Here is a 24,686-nt window from a genome sequence, read left to right as displayed (position 1 = left end):
GTAGATTCATGGGTACTCTGTCTTCCCTTTTTCAAGACTGCAGTAACAATGACTTTCTTCCAGTATTCAGACATTTCCTCCATTCTCCAAGATTTTTCAAAGATAAGAGTAGTTCAGCAGTCACTTCTGTCAGTTTCCCCAGAACTTGTGGGTGCATCCCACTGGAGCCCAGGGATTTGTGTGTGTCAAGTATGTAGAGATGATCTCCAGACAGATTCTTCTCAACCAATGGGATTTTATTTTTTTTTTTGTCTAGACTCCCTCATTCTCTAGACCAGGGTCTGAGATTTCTGAGGGACAATCTTAGCAGTAAAGACTGAAGCAAAGATGATCAGCATCTCCATCTTCTCAGAATCACCTGTTACTAGGACATCCCCCTCATTAAGCAGTGGACTCACATCTTCCCTAGTATTTCTGTTGCTATTCACGTACACAAAGAAGTCCTTCTTGTTGCCCTTGATCACTCTCGCCAGTTTTAATCCCAAGTGGGCTTTAGCCTTCTTTGTTGCATCCTTGCAGACCCAGACAATGATCCCATATTCTTTACAAATTCTTCCATGTTCTCTAAGCTTTCTTACATTTGAGGTTTTCCATGAGCTCTTTGCTCATCCGTGCAGGTCTCCTGCCACATTCACTTGATTTCTCAGGGATGCAAAATCTTGAGCTTGAAGGAAGCAGTGATTCAATGTTAACCAACTCTCTTGGGCACCCTTACCTTCTATTGTTCTAACTCACGGGATACCTCCAGTTATCTTCAAGTTGGCTCTTCTGAAGTCCAACATTGCAATTCTACTTACTGCTTTGTGTCTTTCATGCAACATCTTGAACTCCACAGTCTCATAGCTGCTGCAGCCAAGGCTTTCCACAAACTACATATCCCCAGCCAGTTCTTCTTTGTAAGAATAAAGCCTAACAGCAAAACTCTATTTGTTGGCTCCTCTACCACCTGGACCTGGAAGTTATCTTCACTTCAGGAGACTTCTGGATTGTTTGCAGCCAGCCATTGCTGTTTTCCTAGCAAATGTATGAGTGACTGAAGTCTCCCATCAGGATAAGAGCCTGAGAGTGCAGTGCTTCTTGTAGCTGAAGCAAGAAGGCCTTGTCAACAAGCTCCCCTTGATCACATAGGCTGTAGTAAACCACGACCAACAGATGTCCTTTATTGGTCTAGTCTGTAATTTTTACTTACAAGCTATCATCATGATCATAGCTGTTTCTCAGAGGCAGCTCTTTGCAATTCACTTCATAATATGGAGGGCAACTATCCTGCTCCTCCTGCCCTATTTCTTCTAAAAACTTTGTAGACCTCAGTTGTAGCATACCAATTTTGTGACTCATCCCACCATTTTCTTATGATTGCAATTAGTTTGTATTTTCTCATTGCATTATTCCAGCTCCTCCTGCTTATTTCCCATGCTTTGTGCATTGGTTTAAAGGCACTTCAGCTGCATTACCTTATTCGAGGAGCCTTTCCAGATTCCTGTGGGACATATTTGAGGTTTTCCCTTGTTACTTCCTAAAGTGTCAGCGTTGCTTGCCTCTCTTACTCAGAAGTACATCCCCTTCCTTCATCAAATCTAGTTTAAAGCTCTGCTAGTCAGTTCAGACAGCTTGCTACCCTGAACGTTCTTTCCCAGCCTGGTCAATTTCATCCCATCCAACATTGACATGCCTGGTCTTTCAAAGGTACATCTAAGATCAAAGAATCCCAGGTCCTGAACAGGACACTATCCATGCAGACAACCCATTCAACATCTTTCCAAGGGACAAAAAGTGTGTGTTAATATTTTGCAGGACTTGAAGGAGTAGGAGCAGATAGTAATCCTCTGGCTTTATCAGACCTGGTAGTGTCTTCTTGATGTCACAAATGTGGGTGCCCAGTAGGCAACAAAACTCTCTACACAGATTGTCTGAGTGGCACATGGGTGCTTCTCAGCAAGGAGTCCTCAGTTACTATGCACTCTTCACCTTTTTCTGGTGATAGTGGTCCTAACTTTGATCCTTGGTCAAACCAATTTAATGCAGTTGTCCTTTCTTGGGTCTAGAGCTCAGTTTAAAACCTGTGCTGTGCTCGGGCAACTGGAAAGGTTGGGAATGCTAGATTATCTTTTCTTTTTGAATAATCTCAAGACAAGGCCTAAATTGATGAAAGACCAGTTCTCAAAAGCTAGAGATCTGCTCTCTGTAACAGCAGTGCATGTGGAGATGGTTGAAGGAATGCAGATTCTTACCTGGGCTTTCTTCCTGTGAGCTTCATGTACAGGTCATAGAGTATGGCAGGAGCCTTGTGACTAACAGTTATCCAGTACTGGTTTATTAAGTAGTTGGATGTCAAGTGAGCGTTGGGTGTTCTGAAGGCCTGTTCCAGTGGATTTCTTTTGAATGTGGACATGACATACTGCTCTGTAAAAGAACAGGCATTTTACTTAAAAGCAGGTGCTCAGATGAGTAGGGCACAGTCATAATGACATGCTGCAATAAAGTCCAAATTATGGTGCTTCACATGTTTAACCTGTAGTTCTGTGAACCATGTAACCAGGATTTGGACAGTATGATCCTATAGTGCCTTCTGGCATTAGCAGAACCACAGAATCATAGGACATCCTGAGTTGGAAGGGACCTACAAGGATCACTGGTTCCAAGTCTTAGCTCTACACAGAACTATACAAAAATCAAACAGTATTTCTCAGAGCATTGTCCAAATGCTCCTTGAACTCCAGCAAGCTTGGTGCTCTGACCACTGCTCTGGGGAGCCTGTTCCAGTGCACAGTCACCCACTGTGTATTTGTTTTCCCTTACACTCTCCTGATGGCAGCTCCATACCATTCCCTCTAGACTCATCACTATCACTAGAGAGAAGAGATAGGTGCCTGCTCCTTCAACTCTCCCTTATGAGGAAGCTGTAGGCTGTGATGAGGTCTCCCCTCAGTTTTCTCTTCTGTAGGCTGATCAAACCAAGGGACCTCAGCCACTCTTTAAATATCTTGTGCTCTAGACCATCTTTACAACCCTTCTTTGGATGCTCTCTAATACTTTTATGTCCTTCTTATATTGTGGCATTACACATAACTTGAGATGAGGTCACTTCAGTGCAAAGTAGAGATAACTCCCTGTATTGCTTATTTAGAAAATACGCTGCATTTAGACTTAACACTGGCAAACCTAAACTTTCCTATCAAAACACAACAATTTAATGGAAGAAAAGCAGGCAGTTGAAATGCCTTAAAGCATTTCAAACCAAGAAGCTACATTTCTGATTTTGCTTGTAGCAGACATAAAGAAACTGATAAGTTTCAACATCTTTAGATTATTCTCAGATCACTGAAAGCAAACTTTGAACTATTAGCATAAAACAAAGATGACGTTTTTTATTTCTTATAAAATTTCCAAAAGAACTATAATTAATATTGCTGAGTCAGGAAAAAGCTGCTTATTTATTATATAGTACAGTCCCACTTCTCAAAAGCCATCATTAAGATTTTCCAAATGACATCTGACTTACAACATCAAGTACTGTAGCTTGCTCTCACGTGAGCTATGGATGCACAGAGGCAACAAGTTCTGTTGCATTATTAACTTGAAAAACTCCCAATAGGGTGGAAATCATTTCATTCATTTTGCATGGTAAAGCGCAAAGTATTCTGGGCCCAGCTCTTGCAATGGTACTGAGCCACAGAAATGGCACCTAACTGTAACTAACTGGAGTATTTGCATATTGGAGGGGCTTAATGGAACAACAGTAGTTGAATATAAGACTATCATTGTAGGGACTGACAAACAGATGGTGCTGCTCTTTTTGAGCACCAATGAGCTAACCAAAGAATATATCCATTTTTTCCCCCTTTTTTTTTTTTTTTTTTTAAGTTGAACTATTTGCCCTCCAGTGAGTCTGAGAGTTATGACAGCAATCTGTGCTCATATTATAGTTTACAGTCTAAGCTTATGTTACAAACAGAAAATCAGATTAGAATTTGAAAGTCACAGAAATATCCAGATCATCTTTAGATAAGCAGATTTTGGTCATATATTCAGACAGTCCTCACAAGCATCTGCAGTCAGCTCATTAATGCAATTCAAGTAGTGATTTTTGCTTTACTTGGTGAAAGCAACTGGAGAAGACTTTAGTCGCAAAGTTGCAAAGTTGAGACAACAAAGACTTAAAATAGTTCAATTTAATTTGACTGCAGGTTCACTGTTAATTTTTTTTCCCATTATTTGGCATGTTTAATGGCTGAAAGCCAGTTCTGAAACTCATTTTACATTTCACTAGATAGAACTGACTGACTTCCTTTCTGTTTTATGTAGCCACACTGCAGTGCTGTGGTTATTCTGCAGTCATCTTGTGGAGTGTGATATAGAAATATTATGCTTTGCAGCATGTTCTCTCATTGCAGCGGGCTGCAAATGAAAGCCAGCTGGTCTGTGAGAGTAAGAAGGCCCAAGTCCTCGAGTGATGTTGCAGAAGCAGCAGGCTGGCTGGGAACGCGTCCTTCGAATTATTCTCTCACTGCAGGACAACAGCCTCTTGGCTAAAGCTGCAAACATATCAGAAAACCAACAGGCTGCTTTTTCTTTTTTATTTTTTTTCTTATATGAAAAGTAGAAGTACTAAAACTCTTTCCCTATCATCAGATAGAAATGAAATTTTCTAAAAGAAAACTTCAAATTTACCTTCTGTATTTCCAAGCATACTCACAGGCTTAAAGCAGTATATCCTGAACATACCCAGGCAGACAGTATTTACCTCTAAACTCCACAGGTTTCTGCCTTGAGTCTGGGCAACCCTAGCTCGGCAGCAGCAGGTGGGAACAGGGATTAGTTTTTTTTAATAGAAGTGGGTTCATTTAATATTATGGCAATTGTGCTCAATTTATACAGAAACTAACTGAGAGAGAAACAGGTAGGTAGGAAAAAAGTTGCCTTCAAAAAAATCACTTGCCCAGTCAGAGGAGCCTTTCAGCATACTGCAAGCACATATGAAAAGCTTGGTGAAAATGAATGTGTTGAGACCATGAACCTGCAAGCAGCTGTGCAACTAGCTTTGGAAAGAGGAGGAGACACAGGCTGCTGATAAATGTGTCAGCAGCTTTGTCATAGAAGAGTGACATTTCTCCGTGGCAGATTTAACAGGCAAACAATTCTATCCCCAGTGGTTATGGATCAGGAGAGCAATCCCATGAACTTTGCTTCTTTTTCCCTCAAGAAAGTTTCTCTTAGAGATACTAAACGACAGTTTATGTCTAAGTTCTCACCTACTTATCAACATTTGAGTTCTTCTAGTCTTCTTTGGTCACTTCATTTCCTCATGGAAACCTATCAGTTTCACCGAGAACAACTGATATTTTGGAATTGTGATAATTTTGATACTGTCTGTATGGCTTTGGCTCAATTCAAATCCTGATGTTAATACACCACAAATCAAGTTATCAGCTGTAAGTGATTGTGAATATTTCCTCCTGGAATCACATTAAAGATGTTGCTGCCCTTACCTCTTGGCATTTTTTTTTATTTCTATGGCCAGAATAGCAAGAAGGAACAAGTCAATCTTATATGCAGAAAGTGCAACTCTTGCCATGTCAGATGATTGGCCATGTTCAGAATTCACACAGATCAGCAACGCTTTTCACATTTTGGTTACATAATGCTTCTAGTGGAAAATGCAACTATAGTAAAGCAGCAGCAATATTATCACAGAATCACTGAATTGCAGGGGTTGGAAGGGACCTCTAGAGATCATCGAGTCCAACCTCTCTGCAAAGCTGGCTCCCTGCAGCAGGTTACACAGGTAAGTGTCCAGGTTAGTCTTCAACATCTCCAGAGGAGACTCCACAACCCCTCTGGGCAGCCTGTTCCAGTGCTCCATCACCCTCACTGTGAAGAAGTTCTTTTGCATATTCGTGCAAAACTTCATATGCTCCAGTTTATGGCTGTTGTCCTCTCCCCACAGACTGCTGAAAAGAGGTTGTCCATGTCCCTTTGTCTTCCATATTTAAGATATTTATAAACATTAATCAGATCCCCACTCAGTTTTCTTTTCTCAAGGCTGAACAGACCCTGGTCACCTAACAGCTGACCAGTTCCACCCTTATAGGGGAGATGCTCCAGGCCCTTTATCATCTTTGTGGCTCTCTACAGAACTCTCACCAGGAGATCCTTGTATTTTTTGTACCGGGGAGCCCAGAACTGGGTACAGTACTGCAAGTGATGCCTGATCAGGGTAGAGCAGAGGGGGACGATCACCTTCCTTGACCTGCTGGCCATGCTCCTTTTAATGTAGCCCAGGATGCCATTGGCATTCTCGGCCACCAAGGGCACACTGCTGGCTTGTGGCCAACCTGTTTTCCACCAGGATTCTTGGGTCCTTCCCTGCAAGGCTTCTCTCCAGCAGGTAACCTCCCAACCTGTACTGATAATGAGGTTAAAGTTATGCTGTTCTCTTCATGTGAGAAGCATCTCTATTCACAAGCAGATACTGCTGAAAACTTAAAATTCTTGAAGTCAGAAATGAAAGCAATTTTGTTTTAAAATAAACATAAGTGGACAGAGAGGCCAGTCTGAGACTTACTGAAAGGAATTCAGGAAAATGCCAGTTTTGCATGACATCAAACAGTTAATTCTACCGTATTCTTTATGAACCTCCCACCGTCTGAACACGAGTGCTTTATCTCCTAATTTTTGGAAAGGGTTCCAATTTCACAAGACTAAAAATGGCTTTTTATTCTAGAACCATTTGTGTTCTGGAGAGAAAATCAGACAAATAGACATTCTGAAACAGATGTGTTATACAGGCAAAAAAATGTGATCCAGAAACACTTCACCTCTAGGAGCTACTAAAATGGATTTAGGGAATGAGTGGAAGAGTGTGTGGAAGATAGTTTCATTACATATCTGGTACGAGAATCTAGCAGGGGTGGTGCCCTGCTAGAGTACCAGGGAAAGTCATGGAGCAAATCATCTTGGGTGAGATCACATAGCGCAGCAGTGGTGTCCAGGGAATCAGGCCCAGCCAAGCACGGGTTCATGAAAGGCAGGTTGTGCTTGACCAACCTCGTCTCCTTCTATGACTGGGTGACCAGACTGGTAGACAAGGAAAAGCCTGTTGACGTAGGCTACCTAGACTTCAGCAAAGCCTCTGACACGGTCTCTCACAGTAATCTCCTGGGAAAAGTGGCTGCCCATGGCCTGGACAGGTATACCCTTATCCAAAGAAAGGGCACATGTCTCTATCCTTCTTCCCCTATCCCCTTTTCCAGAGGCGTGGATCTGTGGGTCCCTCTGCCCTGCTAGTCACGGAACCTTGCTGAACCAGGCCATAAACAATTGACACTGCATTTTCTAACAATCTGAGAAGCTTCTCCTGTCTTCTCAGACTGTGACAAACCACAGCATTACATCTAACATTAAAAAAAATGGTCAGGAACCTGGAATTTTCAGAGCACAGCCAACTCTGGACATCTTTGCTGGCAGACCACTTGATCAAATCTCATAGCAGGACAGTAGTAATGCTTTCAGACTTGTCTTATTCTGAAAATGTAGTTATGGTCCATTTCCCTGCTGACTTAAAGTTTGCCTGTTAAATAATGGAAAGCAAAGGCTGAGAGAAATATCACTGTATTTTAAGTGCAAAGAAGTGAATGATGGTATAATAGAGGCAAATCAGGCCCTATACATCTCTCTATTGGTGTATTAATTATACATAGTATTTCGCAGTATGCAGGTAGGCCAAATTCTGTTACTTAGCTTGTGTGTCAGTTTACCACTGAAAAGGTGTTACAATGTGTCTTCCTATCTTTCACACCTGCCTCAGAAGCACATCCACTTGAAGAAGAGCCATGAAAATCATTTGAATTCTTTCACTGGCAACATTTACTATCAAAAGGCATATTTATCATTTTGAGGTTTCCCTTCTCAGGTATCTATAACGATATCTATTTAAACTATTCTGCACAGAGTGAAGAGGAAAGGCTACCGTCTCAATATTCTTGTCTTATGATTTCTGAAAATTAGAGCTTCCTTTATAAGGATGTAAGATTAGATCTCAAGGTTCCCCATGTGATTTCAAAGCACAAAAAAAAAAAAAAACCCTCTAAAAACCATCCCAAATCCAACAACCCCCAGCAATCAGAAAAGGAAGATTACCACTTACAGCTATGTAGAGTTGTTTCTTCTAGAACTAAGGGACTGGTTCTCTATTCACTTTTCCACCATGTTAATATCTCAGTTCAGCAAAGCATGTACTTTGTGGGGCTGCTACGTGATTACGCTCACAGTGAAAATCAAATAAATGCTTTCCTGAGCTGAATGCTCATCACTGGGAACTTTTGCTCCTGGAACCCTCGCTAACTACAGTTGGGCCTCTCACATACAGTTTGAATGACAGAAGTTGAATGTTACTTAAATGTAGGAAAGCACCTTTTCAAAGCTTGGCCAAGTAATGCTTTTGATAGTTGACATAATTCTGGTTTTTAATAGATCTTACCCATTTCTCCCCAGAAGAAAGGATTGATTCCGCCTGTTGTACAGTTGTACACCAACATGTTTTTTGGTCTGGAAAAGAGAAAGAAATATTGTTTTCACATGTGAAGAAAAGCACCCAAAGATTTATTAATGGAGCATGAACACTAACAGCCCAAGAAACAATAATATTAGCTCATTAAAAAAATGCAGAGGAGGTAATTTTTCATAACTATGAAAATACAGTATAAATTGTGAAGCTTTAAACAGATTCATTCAGATACTGGAGAGCAAATGAAGCTGTTAAAGACAGATGAGTCTTAAGATGAATCAGCCATAGCTGATCACTTAGCAAAAACTATTAAAACAATAAGGATAACATGCAAACTAACAACTGTAAGATTTTTAAAGTTTTTTTTAGCATACTGAATGTTAGCCCAAGCCAACATCAGTGACAAACTGTATATTTTCCAATAATTTACTTAATACATATGATCTGTACTGCTTTGAACTCTATTTGCCAAGGTGATGATTAAAAGTCAATCAATTCCAGCAACATTTTCATTTTAGTACCAAATAAAGCTTTCCTGTTTTTTTTTTTTGTGTGGAACTAAGCACAGATCGTGGAGTTTTATGTCTTGCTTTGATATAGGTCAAGGATTAGTCAAACTGATTTTTTAATCTAAATCTGCTTTGCCAATGGTGCAAGAAACACTATGAATATAGCAGTTTTTTACTCTACATTAGCAGCTGCAGCCAATATGCTAAAAGAGGTGAGATGTGGCCTTGAATAGGACTCAGCAACTCATTCTTTCTAGGTTATCTGTGGTGCTCATAGCCTGGATGTGCTGCCTATGTGGAAACTCTTTTCAAAAAACTTCCATGAATGAAGATACCAGGAGACAGAACTCCTGAAACAGGAAATCTCACACATTAACATTTGACAACTGCATTTGGCTACTGAGCAGATTTATATATATATTTTAATTAATGCTTTGAAATCATGTCATTTAATTGTTCAATACTACTTGAAATATAGTAGACTTCTAGGGATGATTAAGACTAACAGACATGTTGAGCTCTGAAATTATGGTCTATAACTTTGAATTACTAAGCAGAAATGCAATGATGTCTTAAACATAAGATGGCCTTTCTGTGCACTTCTGGATTGCAGAACTCAATATTCACAACTTGTGCATGACTAAATCCATAATATGAGACCATATAAAAATGCAGCTAGTGCTGAGCCACACAACAGTCTCATACAAACTGTGCTGATGCAAAAGCACAGACGTTCACTTACACCAGTGGGTACAGGCTCATTAAAGATGAATAAAGAAGACTTTTGCATCTTTCCAGCATCCAGTAAAGAGGATCTATCTTTTGTTGTTTTTCCATTCTCCACACTCCAGCTGAGTGAGTGTTGTTGGTCAAGTGTAGAGTTTTGTAGGGTTTCTACACTATGTAGTGCAGACTGCAATTCTCTGCTAAGATTCAGAATCTAATTTCTGCTAGTAATGAATGTCATCTGCCCTGAAGGACACTCACTTTCTATTTCTTATTAGATGATTTGAGAAAATTAAAGCCATACACACTATCCTTCGTGACAGCATTTACATGTGAAACTCAGTGAAAACAAATTTACAGAAGGCTCAGGATATTATGTTTTGTCTTACAGCTTACTAACCTTGGGGTCTTGCCCAGCAAGACAAAGCTTTAAATCAAGTTCTGCAACGGCTCATTTAGCCTAACAAATATTTGCACAGGATCAAAATTAAAAAACGTGTGTATTTTGCCAATAAACTGTTACAAATAATGGCATTTCTCTGACTATAGCCAGAACCAGGATGTCTATGGTGCTGATAAACTTTTCAACAGCGTATGCTTTCCTTCTTCTTCAGCTTTTTGGACAGGATGTAACCCTCAGTCTGGAGGCTTTAATGGGCAAGTGTGTAGATCTTAAAACGTTAGTGTAATTTACATATACCCTTCTCGATGAAGCAAAGAATAGGGATTTTATATCATCTTCCCTATCATATGAGCTTACAATATATTTGAGCAGTATTTTTCAACGAAAATATACAGAGCATTTTTACCAAGAAAACTCTAGAAGCCAACTGAAAAGCAACTCAATATAGCTGCATGAGGAGACAAAAAAAAAAGGCTACTAAGATATTGCAGTACAAATTCCAAACTTCATAAAAGTAACTTCCAGGAGATACCTGTCAAAGGAGCTTACATTTTACTAAGAAACAAGTATGGCCTGCAGATTGAGAGGTTGTCTAACACTAATATATGCCTTAAGTACTCTGCTCCTCATTCTTGCCAGCTGTGGGCAAGGAAATGTGAATCAGATAATGAGTCAACATGACTCTTACGCAGGCTTTCAGTTAGCTTCTCTTTAGGTTCTCTTTAAAGTCCAGAGCCAAGCAATATATGCTCCAGCCTGGCAGAAACAGGAGTGCCTTCCCACCTGTGCACAGCAGTGTACCACCCAGCCGCAAGGGTGAGGTTGATGACCACATCAACTGGAATCATATCAGCCACCGCTTCGTTGTTAGCAATGACGGTCCTTAGAATCCCCTTTCCTGCCTGCGGGACAAAGAAAAGCAGTCACTGACAGTAAGCTACTGCAAGATTTCATTGGCTTAGAGCATGGGCAGACTTTAACATTTTTCAAGCACCTGCTACAGAAGCTGGCTGGTTTCTGTTAAAACAAACATGGATCTCATGTTCATCTCACTGTTCGGTATTTTCACAGAAAGCCTGAAGCATGATGACATGTGCTGCACATAATGAGAAATCAATGACTTTTAGTTAACTCAATGTAAAAGGAATGCACTCAATGTAAAATTGAATATACTGAAATAAAATTTCCACTGAAGTTCCATTTTCTTAAATGAACCAGGCAGACAGAGGTCTGAATGTCTTTTAAAGATAGTAGTTGCTTTGGAAATGAAGCTGATAACCATTTTTAGAAGTTTACCGCTTTCCTTTGGATATATTCATACTTTACTCTTTTCCAGAGCTCTGCCTGTTACAGACAAATACACAGGTAAGATGTGGCCCATGCCCTGAAGCTTCCCAGTTTAAAAGGAAACTCAGGAAATTAATATGAAAATACAAAAGAGAAGGCAAGAACTGTAAGATCTTTGCTTTTGCTAGAAGTGCATTTGTCAGGGGCTAGATCCCCAGAATACATATTTTTAAACTGAATGCTTATAAAGGAGTTTCCCTAATGACCAATTAGTTTTTGGAGGTTCCACAGGAGAGACATGGCTGGGAGAGACTCAAAGGAACAGATGGAAATGTGGCAGCCTTAATCAAACAGGACAATTTGTAAATAAAGAAAATTTGTGACGAAATGACAGAGCATGGAACAAAGCAATTTAAAAAAGAAATCTCAACAGGAAAGCAAAGGTTGCATTTATCTAGTACATGGGAAATAAAATGTGATTGAGTTTGATGTAGAAACTGAAAACCTCCTGAAATAAGCTATGAGGATAAGAGCACAAGTGAAGAAAAGAAGTAAAAAACCTCTAACAATTTAGTTCAGTGTTAATTTGAGGGAGATACACAGGTAAAAGGACAGATGATAGACACCAAAGACCCAAGAATGTTTATAAAAATCAGGGCAGAGGAAATTTTATAGCAATTCTTTTTTTTTTTCCCCAACCTAACTCTTGCAAGTTAGGTTTCACCATGGAACCTGAAAATTTCCTGTTCAATCATGAAATAGTTCTCCAGCTCTGAAAGATCAAGTTTTACTACTAAAACTAAATAGGAAGTGCCTGGTTGTGCAAAACTTTCACCTGAAAATCTAAATGAAAAGAAAGGTGTGATGAAAAAACATTTAAGACCTGATATTACCTTGTAAATCATGTCATTTTTGACTGCACTGTAAAAGGGTCCATCACATCCCCTGTTTGGGAGGTGTTTATATGGGTTATTTTGTTCTCTTTTTTCTTCCTTTATACAATTAGATGGGTTTGTTTTATTTCACAGCTTGCAAGTAGGATACTGCTTATGACACTGATTTGATCTTCATGAGTTAAGGCTCCTGAGCCGTTGCATCTTACTGTTGGTGCAGCTGGCAGAGATACATGTAACCATGCAAGCTTTCCCACATGATTCCAAACACACTCCTCAAACCCATGGTGTGCAGTTAACTTCTGCTGTACTAACCTGAACCACAGTTATGTTTAGACATTAAAACCTTAACGTGCAACATGACTATGATTGTACTTTTGTTGTTGTTGTTCCTACTGCTGTCTTTTCAAGGGAAATTGCAAGCAATTAAAAAGACCCAAAGCAGCCAGTCAAGCCCTGCTGTAAACTTTCAGCTGCTGTGAATATATGCCCACTAGAGAACACTGTGTGATCAATTATCCCATTTTAATAGGCAGACTAAAGACCTTTCCAAGGTCGGGATTCAAAACCAATAAGTTTGATGGATGTGCTGCAAACATCTACATTCAGAGCAGCATATGATGATTATATACACATAAATGAATTGGATGTTTAGTATATTTTGTATATAGTAGAGAGTTTAACTTTAATGTTGCAAATTACTTCCAACATCAGAAAGCTTGGAATTTCTTTATCAGATCAGCTTGATTTCTATTAGTGCTTGCTGACTTTTTTCCTCTTTAGTGAGATGGAAAGTCAGGAAATTGAGATTCTGTTACATGATTCAGTCTCTGCCACTTGTGAATTACACCTATTTTCAGGGATGCATTTTATGCCACTTCTCACAAAATTTTCTAAAACCCTGAAAACTACAGTTCACACTGCAACATGCATGCTCTTTCAAAATGTCCTTTTCTGAGTACAGCTTAGATGTTATGTGCCATGGGCATGTGGATTCATGGCAGGAGCATGACCTCTTTCAACCAAATTCAGGAAGTTTCTATAATCTTTTTTGCACGCAGTTTCGCAATGGGGCTTTACAGTGTCTTTAGTAGCTAACTCCACTTTAACAGAACATTAAATAGTAACTAAACATACCGCAACAAATATTCCACTTGTCCCATTGAAGCTGTCAATCCAACCCTGCAAAAAAAGGATGATAGGTTGCTTATACAGGTTTCAGAATGCTGAAAGGGCTATAGTGCTAAGGTTTAAATTGAGAAGGAATGAGAAAACAGTTAAGACAGCTACCAACCCATCTGGGACAGTTGTCAGGAAGCTAACCAGAATGAAAATATGCTTTGCATGATACCTCATACTATCTACCCATCAACAACACAATCAAACCATGTTTTTAGAAACCACTCCTTTCCTAAAGTAACTCAGCTACAGAAAGAAACTCTGGCTTTAAAGCACTACAGTGTCTTGGTGCTGTCATACTTAATAAAAACCGTCAGCATGTTGCGTATCCAATAACACAGATGCCACTGAGACCAATCCGATTACTTCAACTAATTTCTAAAGTAAGGAGGAAAAGATACCAACTCTACTTTTGAATCCCATCCTACTCCAAGCCAGAGAAACTTCCCTGTGTGGGACAGAAGTTAAAGCAGTGAAAGGCTGCATGACCCAAGGTGATTTATGATGCCTAGCAGAATTATTTCCATCTTTCTGAGATGAAGAGGTTGTCCCAGAGCTGTGGCTGTACATCAACCATCTCTGGCACACTTCAAGCTCTATGAAAAGCAAAGGTGACTTTATGTTGCCTTTCTAATTTGGCTGCAATATTAGGGTACATTTAGCCTAGAGAGTTGTTTCAGTCCAAAAGTACAGCTGCATTTAATTGCTGTGTGGCTGACACATTTTGTCTGCAACAGGCTCGTACAAGTGTGAATCCAGTGAATTCAACAACTACTGAAGTAAGATAAAAATAGTAGTAGCTGAACATGACCTGGGTGCTTATCAGGACCATAATAATAGGATGGATAGATCATGGAAAGACTTGAACCAGAATGCATCAGGAATGTTCTAACAAGTGTTACACCAACAAGCACAGAAACTCTCCTGTGTGGCTGCCTGGGCACTATCCTCTGCATATAAGATTGTAAATCGCAAGTCCAGCATCTTGCATCCATGTTATTCTATCTCTTTGTTTTAAATACGTTCCTTCCACTCATAGACAAAAGTATTTCCAGAGATGTTAAACACTTGCTGCTCTACTTCAGCATAGGTCCCCTACCTCTCTCACATGCTTTCCTTAAACTGGGACACTTGTTTCTCAAGAGGATACTGGCAGAGTGTATGCAGCTGCATTAAAGTATTCTCAGTAGGGAATTGCTGTGGATTAATGCTTACTGGAAAAGGCTCGTGCCAACTAGCTCCCACGATGGACGGCCTAATGATAGCGATGTTCAAATTTCCTTTCTCTTGCTGAATTAGGTATTCAGACAAGGCTTTGGTGTAGGTGTAAGTGTTGGGCCAGTCCCCAAGAAGCTTGGGTGTGATATCTTGAATGATAGATTCATCCAACCACCTATAAAAAACAAGAAGAAGGATGTATACATAGGTAAGAAAAGACCAGTTATGACAGGAATCCTCTCCTGAAACAAAGGATAAGTAAGTCAAAACCATATAACACAAAGCAAGAAGTGACAAGATTTGGATTTAGTTTAATAGCTCTGTAGGATAAAGTTACTTTTGTCTAGGAAGTACAAAATCATCCTGTTGAACATCCTGCTGGGATGTCCAGCTGAGCTACAGATGTCTATGCTATTTCATTGTGAAGCAATCTCATTTGCTTTATGTTTCTCTGCAGTCTGTTTTCTAGCTGTAACTGGTCTACAATTAGTCTGATGGAGCCTTCCAGTCTGATACTCTGGCTAGATAACAGTCATGCTCAGTCAGCAGACTCTGTATATACACCCATGTATAATTCAGGCTATTCTTGGTAACCTCGAGTTACTAAACTGAAAAGATTTCAAAAGTTGTAATTGCATACTGCAGCAATAATATTCCACTTGCGCGATTTACAGTGTTAGATGTTCTTTTCTACTGGTTTTCCACTGGCTTGTTCACACAGAAAATTAGGAAATTGCCAGTGTTAGCTACTTTTAATAGAAAAAAGTAGAGAAAAAAAAAAACCAAAAACAACAAACATGACATCCACCAAGTAATCTTAGTAAGGTATTCAGGTAGTGATGCATGCACCTTTAAAAATGTGGCCCTTACCACTGCAGTGCTGCAGTGAGAATCTAAGACTCAAAAGGCTTCCTCCTGGCACACCAGCAGTGCTTCCCCAGTCCTGCCAGAATTACAGGAACTGGCTGTACTTCCAGAGCCCTCACACACTGCTGCCAATCCAGGACGGATTTTCAACAGTCTGATGCTGCACCACAGAATCAAAGATTAACTCCCATAATCCAATTTGTAATTAAGTCAATGGACTTACAGTTCAGACTAACTGCATGTACCTTTCACAGGGGCATTGCAAGGATACTGTTGTCTGCAGATCCTCATTTCACCCCTCCTTATCTTGAATTTCAGACAGTAATGAGGTGGAGATTGTCGTGCCTGGCAAATTACTTGATCACATCAACTTGGATGTGCAAATACCTGATCATGGCATAGTGCTTTTCATATGGCTCTGACTATATACAGCTTACTATACTGCATCAAGATTTTTGTGTGAGAAAACACTGAATCATTGTAACTGTCAAACAGTGTCCAAAGAAGGGTTGATTTCAGTCAATCTTTAAGTTTTAGAACTAGTTAAAAATAATCTGTCATTTTTAGCATCTAGAAATCAAACTTATACAACTGAAAAAAACACCAACCTCTGCAGGCACAAATATTTTCCTTTGAAACCATTATTACCATGTCTCAGAAATAAGGCAGAAAAATTGAGCACAAGAAAAGTTAAACTAAACTGAACTAAACTATGGGGCTATAAGTAGCACACAATACTGGCTCAATTTACAAAGCCTGTTTAGGCAATCACAGCCTCTTCAGGGCCACAGCTAAACTGACATTGTCTAAATCTGTCAAGCAATTAATTAATTGTCTTCCAAAAGGAGAAATCTATTTCTGCAGTGCCCGGAGGAAGACTAGAATGAGTCAGGAGCTCAGATAGAGCTGAATATGAGGTTGTTTTTTTGTTTTTGTATAAATACATACACATATTTAAAACAAGACATACAGATTAGGAGGCCTCAGAAAGCAAAAACAGGTGTAGAAGAAGCAATTTCTCCTTTCCCTCATCCTTCCAGACAAGCTTCTGCATTGCTTTAAGTGTTCACCACTAGGAGCATGCTTATGTGTGCCCCAAGAGCACTGTCCTACCAGGTGATTTGATCTGCCAGCATTGCAGTCAGACGCGCTGAGCTGACAGTTCAGCAAGGCAAACTGTTTTCAGTCCTTCAGTGACCTACTTTGAAGAATCTGAAATTCTAAATCATAAAGCAACTGCTTTTGCTCACTGCTGCAATTGGTCCATAGAAAAAAAGAAATGCTGATAAAAAAATAAGTAGCCTCTCCTTCCAACACAAACATGCACTAAATAACTCTATCATAGGAAAACATAGTTTACTGTGTTAATCACTTTTCGTTAATATGACACTCTCTTGTAAGTGGTGACAGACATACATTTTCTGCAATACAATACTAATAACAGTTTTACTTCAGCCCACACTTTACTGTGTGCTGTGTTCCTTACCTCAGCATACCCTTCAAAGCTGATTTCCGTCAGCTTCAGATTAAGGCAAACTTCGCTTGATGTGTCAGATTATATGTTTCCCCTAATGGCCTGACAGCACTTAGAAGAATGACTTCTGATTTGCTCAGATTAAGCCTGAAGTTTTACATGCAGGTAAAGTATAAAAATATAAGAAAGCAGGGATATAACAGCAGCAAAAGAACAGAAAAAGTAACAGTTGGAATTCTACATGGATTTCACCTGAATACAGAATCATAAGTAGATACCAATCATATGGCCAAAAATAACACTGAACTTAGTCCAGTTGTGGGATCACAGTTTCTGCTGCATTCTCTTCTACTTGAACTTTCTCAATGAGTTAAAAATTCACACTGCACAGCACTTGTTCTGTACTGCCCTTCTCTTCCTTATCTTACCTCCTAACATCCCAGGGAGCTTCTGCTTCCTGCTCCTCCATGCATCTCCCTCACACATTGCCTTTGATTTTCAATTTCTAAACCAATTACCCTGAAGGCAGTTATTTTCACTGAGGCCCACCTTAATTCAATGCCTTTGAGGGCTGTGATTGTCTTCACACTGAGCCATCATACTTGCACCTGCAAACACTGTAAAGAAACAGATACTATTCTAGCTGAGGGCATGCTGTGAATTTTATCTCAGTAGAAGTACCAGAAGGTGGTTAACTTCTGGAGTAAAAACACAGGAAAAACTGTAAAACAAACCAAAAATCCAAGCAAAAAGCAAGGAAAAAAAGTCTCTTATAACATGACTAAGAAACAACAACCAAACATACTACAAAGAAAAACACATTGAAGAACTTATTTGAGACCCCAACCTCTGTCACTCAACCCGTCTTTTAAATATCTTTCTCTTTGCTGTGTATATAAACTACAATAAATTAATTCTTACTATCTTATCTGAAGCAGCTGAAGTAGCAACCTCTGGGTTAGCTAGGCAATTCTACATGTTAAAGATTAATGTTCAGAATGCTTTGCTGGAGTCTTTTTATCTGAGCCATCAACACTAATTGTTTCTGAAGACACAAGTGGTGGTAAGCTTTTAGGAGCAGTGATATATAATATTGACAGTGATGAACTCCATTGGACATTATAAAACCGAGTCACCAGGCAAAAGTTGCAGCTGAGCTTCCCTGCAGATAAATGTAAGGTAATGTATTTAGAGAAAAGCAGGCTAAACTGTTCTTAGAGGTTGCTGAACTCAGGGCTGGCAGCCACCACTCAGCAAGAGCTCTTGGGAGCACAGCTGAGAGTTCCATGTTAGCCCTGAATAGGGCAAATGCTGCATATACTCCTGTGCTATAACTTCAGGACATGAAATGAAACCATGAGGATGGCACTTTGAAAGAGATAAAAGAAAGCTCATCTTCACACTGCAGTTAGTAGAATTTGAGAACCATAGAGGAGTTGCAGAAGCAGAGTACCAGAAATTTCAAAAAGGGATTAAAAAAATTAATGAATTCAAAAATGGAATTAAAAATAATAGGATGCAACACCCTTCTTGCAATGAGGAATGTTACATCAGATTACAATGAGCTTGCTGCACAGAAGACCAATGGTATCCTGGACTGCACCAGAAGAGGGGTGCCAGCAGCGCAATGGAGGTGATTGTCCCTCTCTACTCTGCCCTCATGAGGCCCCATCTGGAGTGCTGCATCTAGGTCTGCGGTCCCCAACACAAGGAAAGATTCCAGGTTTTTGGAGAGGATCCAGATGTGCCACAAAGATCATCAGAGGGCTGGAGCACCTCTTCCAGGAAGACAGGCTGAAGAAGCTGGGTTTGTTCAGTCTGGAGGAGAGAAGGCTCCAGGGACACCTCATTATAGCCTTCCAGTATTTAAAGGGAGATTATAAACAGGAAGAAAACTAGCTTTTTACATGGGTAGATACTAATAGGACAAAGGGGAATGGGCTGGGGGGATTGGAACCTGATGATCCTTGAAGTCCCTTACAACCCAAGTCATCCTATGATTCTGTGATTCATTGGTTGTGGTTTCTGGGAGACTACAAGGGGAATGCATCACTGTGCAGGCCTGTGCAGTTACCTTGAAAGCTTTGCCACTGTTGAGGGCAATGTAGTGGGCCAGGCAGTCCAACACTAATGTAATAAGGCATTTCTTACATATTTATCGTGCTCTGATAAATGACAAATAACTATTAACTGGAAGTAAACACATCCAAGACCAGGGTTACTGGAAGAACTGAAAAAGAAAACACTGATTTTTACTAAGTTTTGTGGAGTAGCACTTTGTGAAATTATTTCTTTTGGCAAGAATCAAGAAGAAAGAATTTATACCAGCTCTCTGGGTTGGTAGGTCATAGGTTAGTTGCTTATATCACACAGATGAAATAACACTGTTAAATAAATGAAAACAAAGTTACATCTGTAGGAAAATTTTAAAGATAAGGCTTCCTGGGACTTTCATCAGCACATTTTGTTATTTTTAGTAATTAGTCTTCATTTTGGCAAATGAAATTAAACATACCTTTTCGTTGTTTCATCAAATTCCTAAATATTCACTGTGATTGAACTGTGGTTCTCAACAGAGAACAGTCCTGCTTCTGTGGATGGCCTAGCAGCTTATTTGAAGAGAGTTATCCTGAGGAAAGTAGCCCTTACAGGGTGAACTCAGCAGGCTTGGCTGCAGCCCTTGGGGGGTCTGTATCTCTTGGCAACATTTCCAAATTGTTTCTAAAACAACCTATTTCTGACTAATATCTGTATTGCTCCAGCTTAGCATAGCAGAATTTTTGTACTACGTAGAAACAATGCTGAGAATCTGGAGAGAGAAAAAAGTGATTATAAGGTATACAGAAACTTTCAGATCTCACCAAGCTAGCAACAGGGCTGAGTACTGCAGAAAGCAGCAGCACAACTTCATTCCTGGTAGCAATGCACTCATGTATAATTTAGCGCTGGACTCTAATGAAATCACTACGTCTTTTTAGAAATGGTGTGTGAAAAAATGTAGGAGTAACTGAAATGACAGACTTATCAATTATGTTTTATGTTGCTTTATAATTCTTTTGTATTTGGGAAAGTATTGGTAAGCTCAGCCAAATGAGTAGTTTCTACTTACTCTACTAAATCAAAAAGCTTCTTGGGTTCAGCTGGAGGTGGGTAGATGATTTCATCTATGCACTTCCGCACACAGTTTGCATAGGCAGTGGAGATGTGGATGAAAGCTTCCAGCTTCTGCATCTGCTGGGCCAGTTCTAGAAGCCTCTGTGTGCCCATTGCATTCAGTTGCAAGGCATGTCTAAAGAGGGCAGGGAAAGAAACAAAATGCATTTCACCGGGAAGAATTTATCAAATCCAAACCCTTCTTCCTGACAAATAAAAAACAAATATGGGAAGGGGTCACAGGTAACAGCACATTTGACCAAAATGTGTTCAAACAAAATCATTATAAATGGTGTAGTAGCTTGACAGCTGCTGGTCACAATGCTGATCTTTTCATTCACAATGTGGTTTTATTTGTTCTCAAAGTTGTTTTTCTAAACTCCAGTCACATTCTTTATCACCACTGAGGGGTGGCCTAGGTTTCTTTATGGTTTTACCAGTTTGTATGTAGCATATGCTCCCATTGCACTGAAAGGAGCTGAAAGTATCAAATAGCAACATATAAAATAACCTTCAGAGAGATCCACTGATCTAGCCACAGGATGCAACTGAAATATTTTTACTCAGTTTGAAGGTTCACAGGTAACATTTCAGTAACATGTCTAAATCTGACATACTACTTGCCACATTCTCTTGGAACAAATATTTCCAATATACATGACCATTGAGTTGCTGTAATTTCTTTGGTCTGCACTCAGCTTTCTCCTTAGGTGGCCATTGCTAAACCAGACACATGCAAGGGTTCAGAAAAGAGTCCTTGAGCCCAGAAATACAGGTTGATACAGAAAGAGGCCACAATGAGAGATAACAAATTCTCAAGGAATGGGAAAAAAGACTGATTAAAAAAGAAGACAGAAAGCATCCTGGCTAACAAGTCTGACCTTGAAGGATCCACACTGCATACTCGCTGTATCTCAGTGAAGAAACACTCAACTTTGTTGCACTTTCCCATACAGAATGGAAAACGCTAAGGAATTTGCAATCTGTTCAGCCCTGAATTAGAGGGTTTCAACACAACAAACATAAGAGACTATGTATAATGTTGTCCAGTAAAGGGTACGCTAAAGAAATTAATTATACAGTCACTGAAGTGAAACTGTAAATAGTCCAGATGAATGAAGGCAGAAGCTAAGGGTATGATTAATGTTTGGATCACAGTATCTCAACCCAGAGATACCAATTTTAATAACATGGTGCTATTAAGTGATAGTATTTTGTATAGATTTCTATTTTCTCGTCACTTGTCTCTCTTGTAGAATATTAGAATATTTCTACTTTAGTTTCCTTTCACATTAAAGTTGCTTTTTCATGTACATTTCTATTGCACTGTAATCTTTCTAAGATGGGATGAATACAATTGCACTCCAAGTGCAGACTCAGCATGAATTCCTAATGGGAAAGAGTTCCTTTATCCTTGTATGGGAATATTATCCGTGGCTCTTTAGTTTTTTTATTTTTTATAGGTTTTTTTTTTTCAATTTATGTTAAAACTGCATCTACTAATATTTCAATATAACAGTTTCTCAGATTTCTGCCCTCAATAACTGCATCTGGAGAATTCCCTAATTCCTCCATATTGATGCCAATAATTCATTTAGTCACTGCTTTTCTAGTATCTTGATAACACTGCCTTTGTATCACATTGAACTTGCTAGACTTCTCATTCAGACAAGGCTCATTTCCGTCTAACATCTTCAAACGTTTTGTCATTTAATCATAGTGAATTTTGCTTGTCTTCATATGGAGATTTTGACAGATCAGATACAATCAGTCTTCATATAGCCTCTACGCTGCCTCGAAGCAGAGGACTATTTAAGCTTTTTCTTTTAATTTCCTTCTAGCTATCTCCCTTATTAAAAGTTGTAGTTTCTCTTTGATGTTATATGTCACTGTGGTGTATTTTCGTAGTATAATCATTCCTCTATCAATTCAAGAACATTTATGGATATTAATGCAGAATAGTGCTTTGCTCGTTACAGCTTGAGATGCTTTTATAAATGGAATTGCTTCCTTTCTGTTGGATTCTCTAATTACTTGCAAAAAGCAGCTACTTATGTACTTATGGTGAACAGGGTGGCTATCTATTTAGCCTGCAAAGGAGCAAATGAAGACAGAATATCAATAATTGTGTTTTCTATTCTCATGGCTCTAGGATTTTTCATGAAACTGGGAAGATCTGGCAATCCAAATCAGCCACCTCAGCTTGCTGATCTAAATTATTTGCACAGAAGCACTTACATATTCCATTTATTATGCTTACTTCTTCTTTTTTAATGGAAAGCCTTCTCTGAAAAGGCTGTCCCAAGGGAGCTGTTTCAGAAATTGTGTATCTATTTTGAACAGTTAATTACTCTGAATATTGGGTATTTTAAATCTTGTGAAAGGCTATTTTGTTAAACATAATCTTATTTCCCTCTTCAGTTATTCATTGACAAATAAAGGCCATTAACACTAACTAGCTTTAGAGATACACATAACACAATTTCGTTTCAAGCTGTCTCCAGCTAGTTCTGCCAAAACATTTCCCTCTTGCTCTAAAACACTTTTCTCTACACATTTTAGGTCATTATTTACTCTCTTACTATTTTACAATCCAAGCTTGTCATATTTCCTTCTGTTCCCATGGAAATCTGCCAAGTTACTTCACTTCTGAAGTACACACGTACATGACATTTTTAGAGCATTTAGGAAATGTACGATAAGTGCAGGACTACATGCTGCATGAAAATCTAAACAAAGATTATTGCAGCTATTCAAGAGACGTACTGAATACTGTAATATGAACCACTGTGCATTCTGAATAATGATTAGCAAACACAGAAAGCAGAACATACTTTAGGGGTTCATCAAAGCGTACTGTTGCTGCACAGTGGAAGACAATATTGACCCGGGTCAGAAGCTCCTCCTCATCTTCAGCACTGATGGCCAACTTGGGCTGAGTGAGTTCAGCATTAATAGGCTTAATCTTCTCATGGAAATTAGGGCAATCTTCTCGAACCCTGTCAAAGACCTTGAAGCACAGAGATAATGTACAGAATTAGGCTATTGAAATCACTTTGATTAGTAGCCAGTCTGATTTTGTCAGGCAATGATATTGACATGAAAGAGAATTCTCCCTCCCCATTCTTTCAGAGATGACAAAATAGTTAATTCACATGTTTCCTTCCAACGAAAAACTTCACAGGAAAGCAAACAAACCAAAAAAAAATTGCAGGAGGGAATGCAGTGCCTTGAAGAGATGAATGAATCTTATCTAAACCACTCATTTCTTGGGGCAGCCACTGAAATTTCTGTATCTCCACATCTCCTTGCAACCAGTTTTTATTTGACCTCAGGGACAACCACAAACCACAAAGGAAGCTAAGGAGGAGGAGGGCAGAATTTGGAGTTGGGAAGCCTATGAACTATTTGTTCCATACATTTTCTTCATTGCTCTACAGACGGCTTGAGAATAGAAGATCATGCTCCAGCTCATCCTCTTCCTTAAATGCCATTTTCCAATTTGCACTCTTCATTCATTAAAATAAGTACCATGGGAGTTCTCCTTGGTATGCAAAAAAAGGAACAGTGAGAAACGGTACTGCTCAAGTTGCATGACTGGACAAATGTGCAGCTAGCTGGCCTTTCAAGTCATTTTTTTTTATGACTGTTTCATTAGCTCTTTCAAACGCTCATTTTCTTTCCAGTCTTTTGCAGAATGACAAGACTATACATTCCATTCAGTAAAAAGATTCCTACATTTTCATACACTGTCTGCTGGATGACTGGTCCAAAATTAGCATTGATCCAAGAGAGCAGGTACCCTGCAAGATAACTATGAACAGCCTTTCTGAAAGGAATAGGAAACCGCTTTTTCACATGAAAAGCGCCCGTGTAAAAATGGCAATTTCCTCAGTTCCCATTTTTACTTTGTAAATTAATTACACTTTAATCATTAGCTCTGAGTCACTGATAAGGTTCTGGGTGAGGTTCTGCTTGATACCTGAAAACAGGCAGCTACTACAAGTTCCGCCTGGTAACCCTTTATTTGCTTAACCTCAAAGGCAAAAGTGTAGAATCTTGAATTTCAAAGGATTATGTGAATTTGTTACAGTACAATTTGAAAAAATCATTGAATTTTGAATTGAGCAAAACTATAAATGTCTGTTCTAAAGGTTTTGTGTTTCCAGCTAGCATCATTTTATTTGAACAACTACAACTGAAATAATAGTAACAGTTAAGACCTCCGTTTTGGGGGCAGAGAGCCAGCAACAACAAGGGCAGAAAGAATAACAAGAATAGAGAGTGAGTGGAATCAGACTCTATATATAGAGTCTAGTTTTCAAAGGATAACCACATTTCAAAGGTAATCAGCCCACAGACAGAAATGACTAAGTGCTGGGACAAATCACTGGTGGAAGCTGCAGGATACCGCTTTGGATACATTTATGAACTGCCAAGATAAGCACTGCCAGGAAAGGCAGGAAATAGC

General features: G+C 39.3%; 1 protein-coding gene across 1 annotated transcript in view; it reads right to left on the bottom strand.

Annotated features, from left to right (window-relative positions):
• FAR2 (fatty acyl-CoA reductase 2) overlaps positions 1–24,686 on the bottom strand; it is a 134,077-nt gene that overhangs the window by 15,178 nt on the left and 94,213 nt on the right. Inside the window, exons 4-10 of the mRNA XM_042890418.1 lie at positions 23,050–23,225; positions 20,172–20,351; positions 14,719–14,896; positions 13,462–13,506; positions 10,928–11,046; positions 8,480–8,547; positions 2,232–2,403 (exon numbers count right to left, since the gene is read on the bottom strand). Of these exons, the coding sequence (XP_042746352.1) occupies positions 2,232–2,403; positions 8,480–8,547; positions 10,928–11,046; positions 13,462–13,506; positions 14,719–14,896; positions 20,172–20,351; positions 23,050–23,225 (938 nt within the window). The remainder of the gene's footprint in view (positions 1–2,231; positions 2,404–8,479; positions 8,548–10,927; positions 11,047–13,461; positions 13,507–14,718; positions 14,897–20,171; positions 20,352–23,049; positions 23,226–24,686) is intronic.

The sequence above is a fragment of the Lagopus leucura genome, unplaced genomic scaffold (genome assembly GCF_019238085.1).
Source record: "Lagopus leucura isolate 7727_CA_CO unplaced genomic scaffold, USGS_WTPT01 Super-Scaffold_100159, whole genome shotgun sequence".
NCBI lineage: Eukaryota > Metazoa > Chordata > Aves > Galliformes > Phasianidae > Lagopus > Lagopus leucura.
The sequence above is the reverse complement of the archived record's forward strand: the minus strand, read 5'-3'. Positions and strand labels throughout refer to the sequence as shown.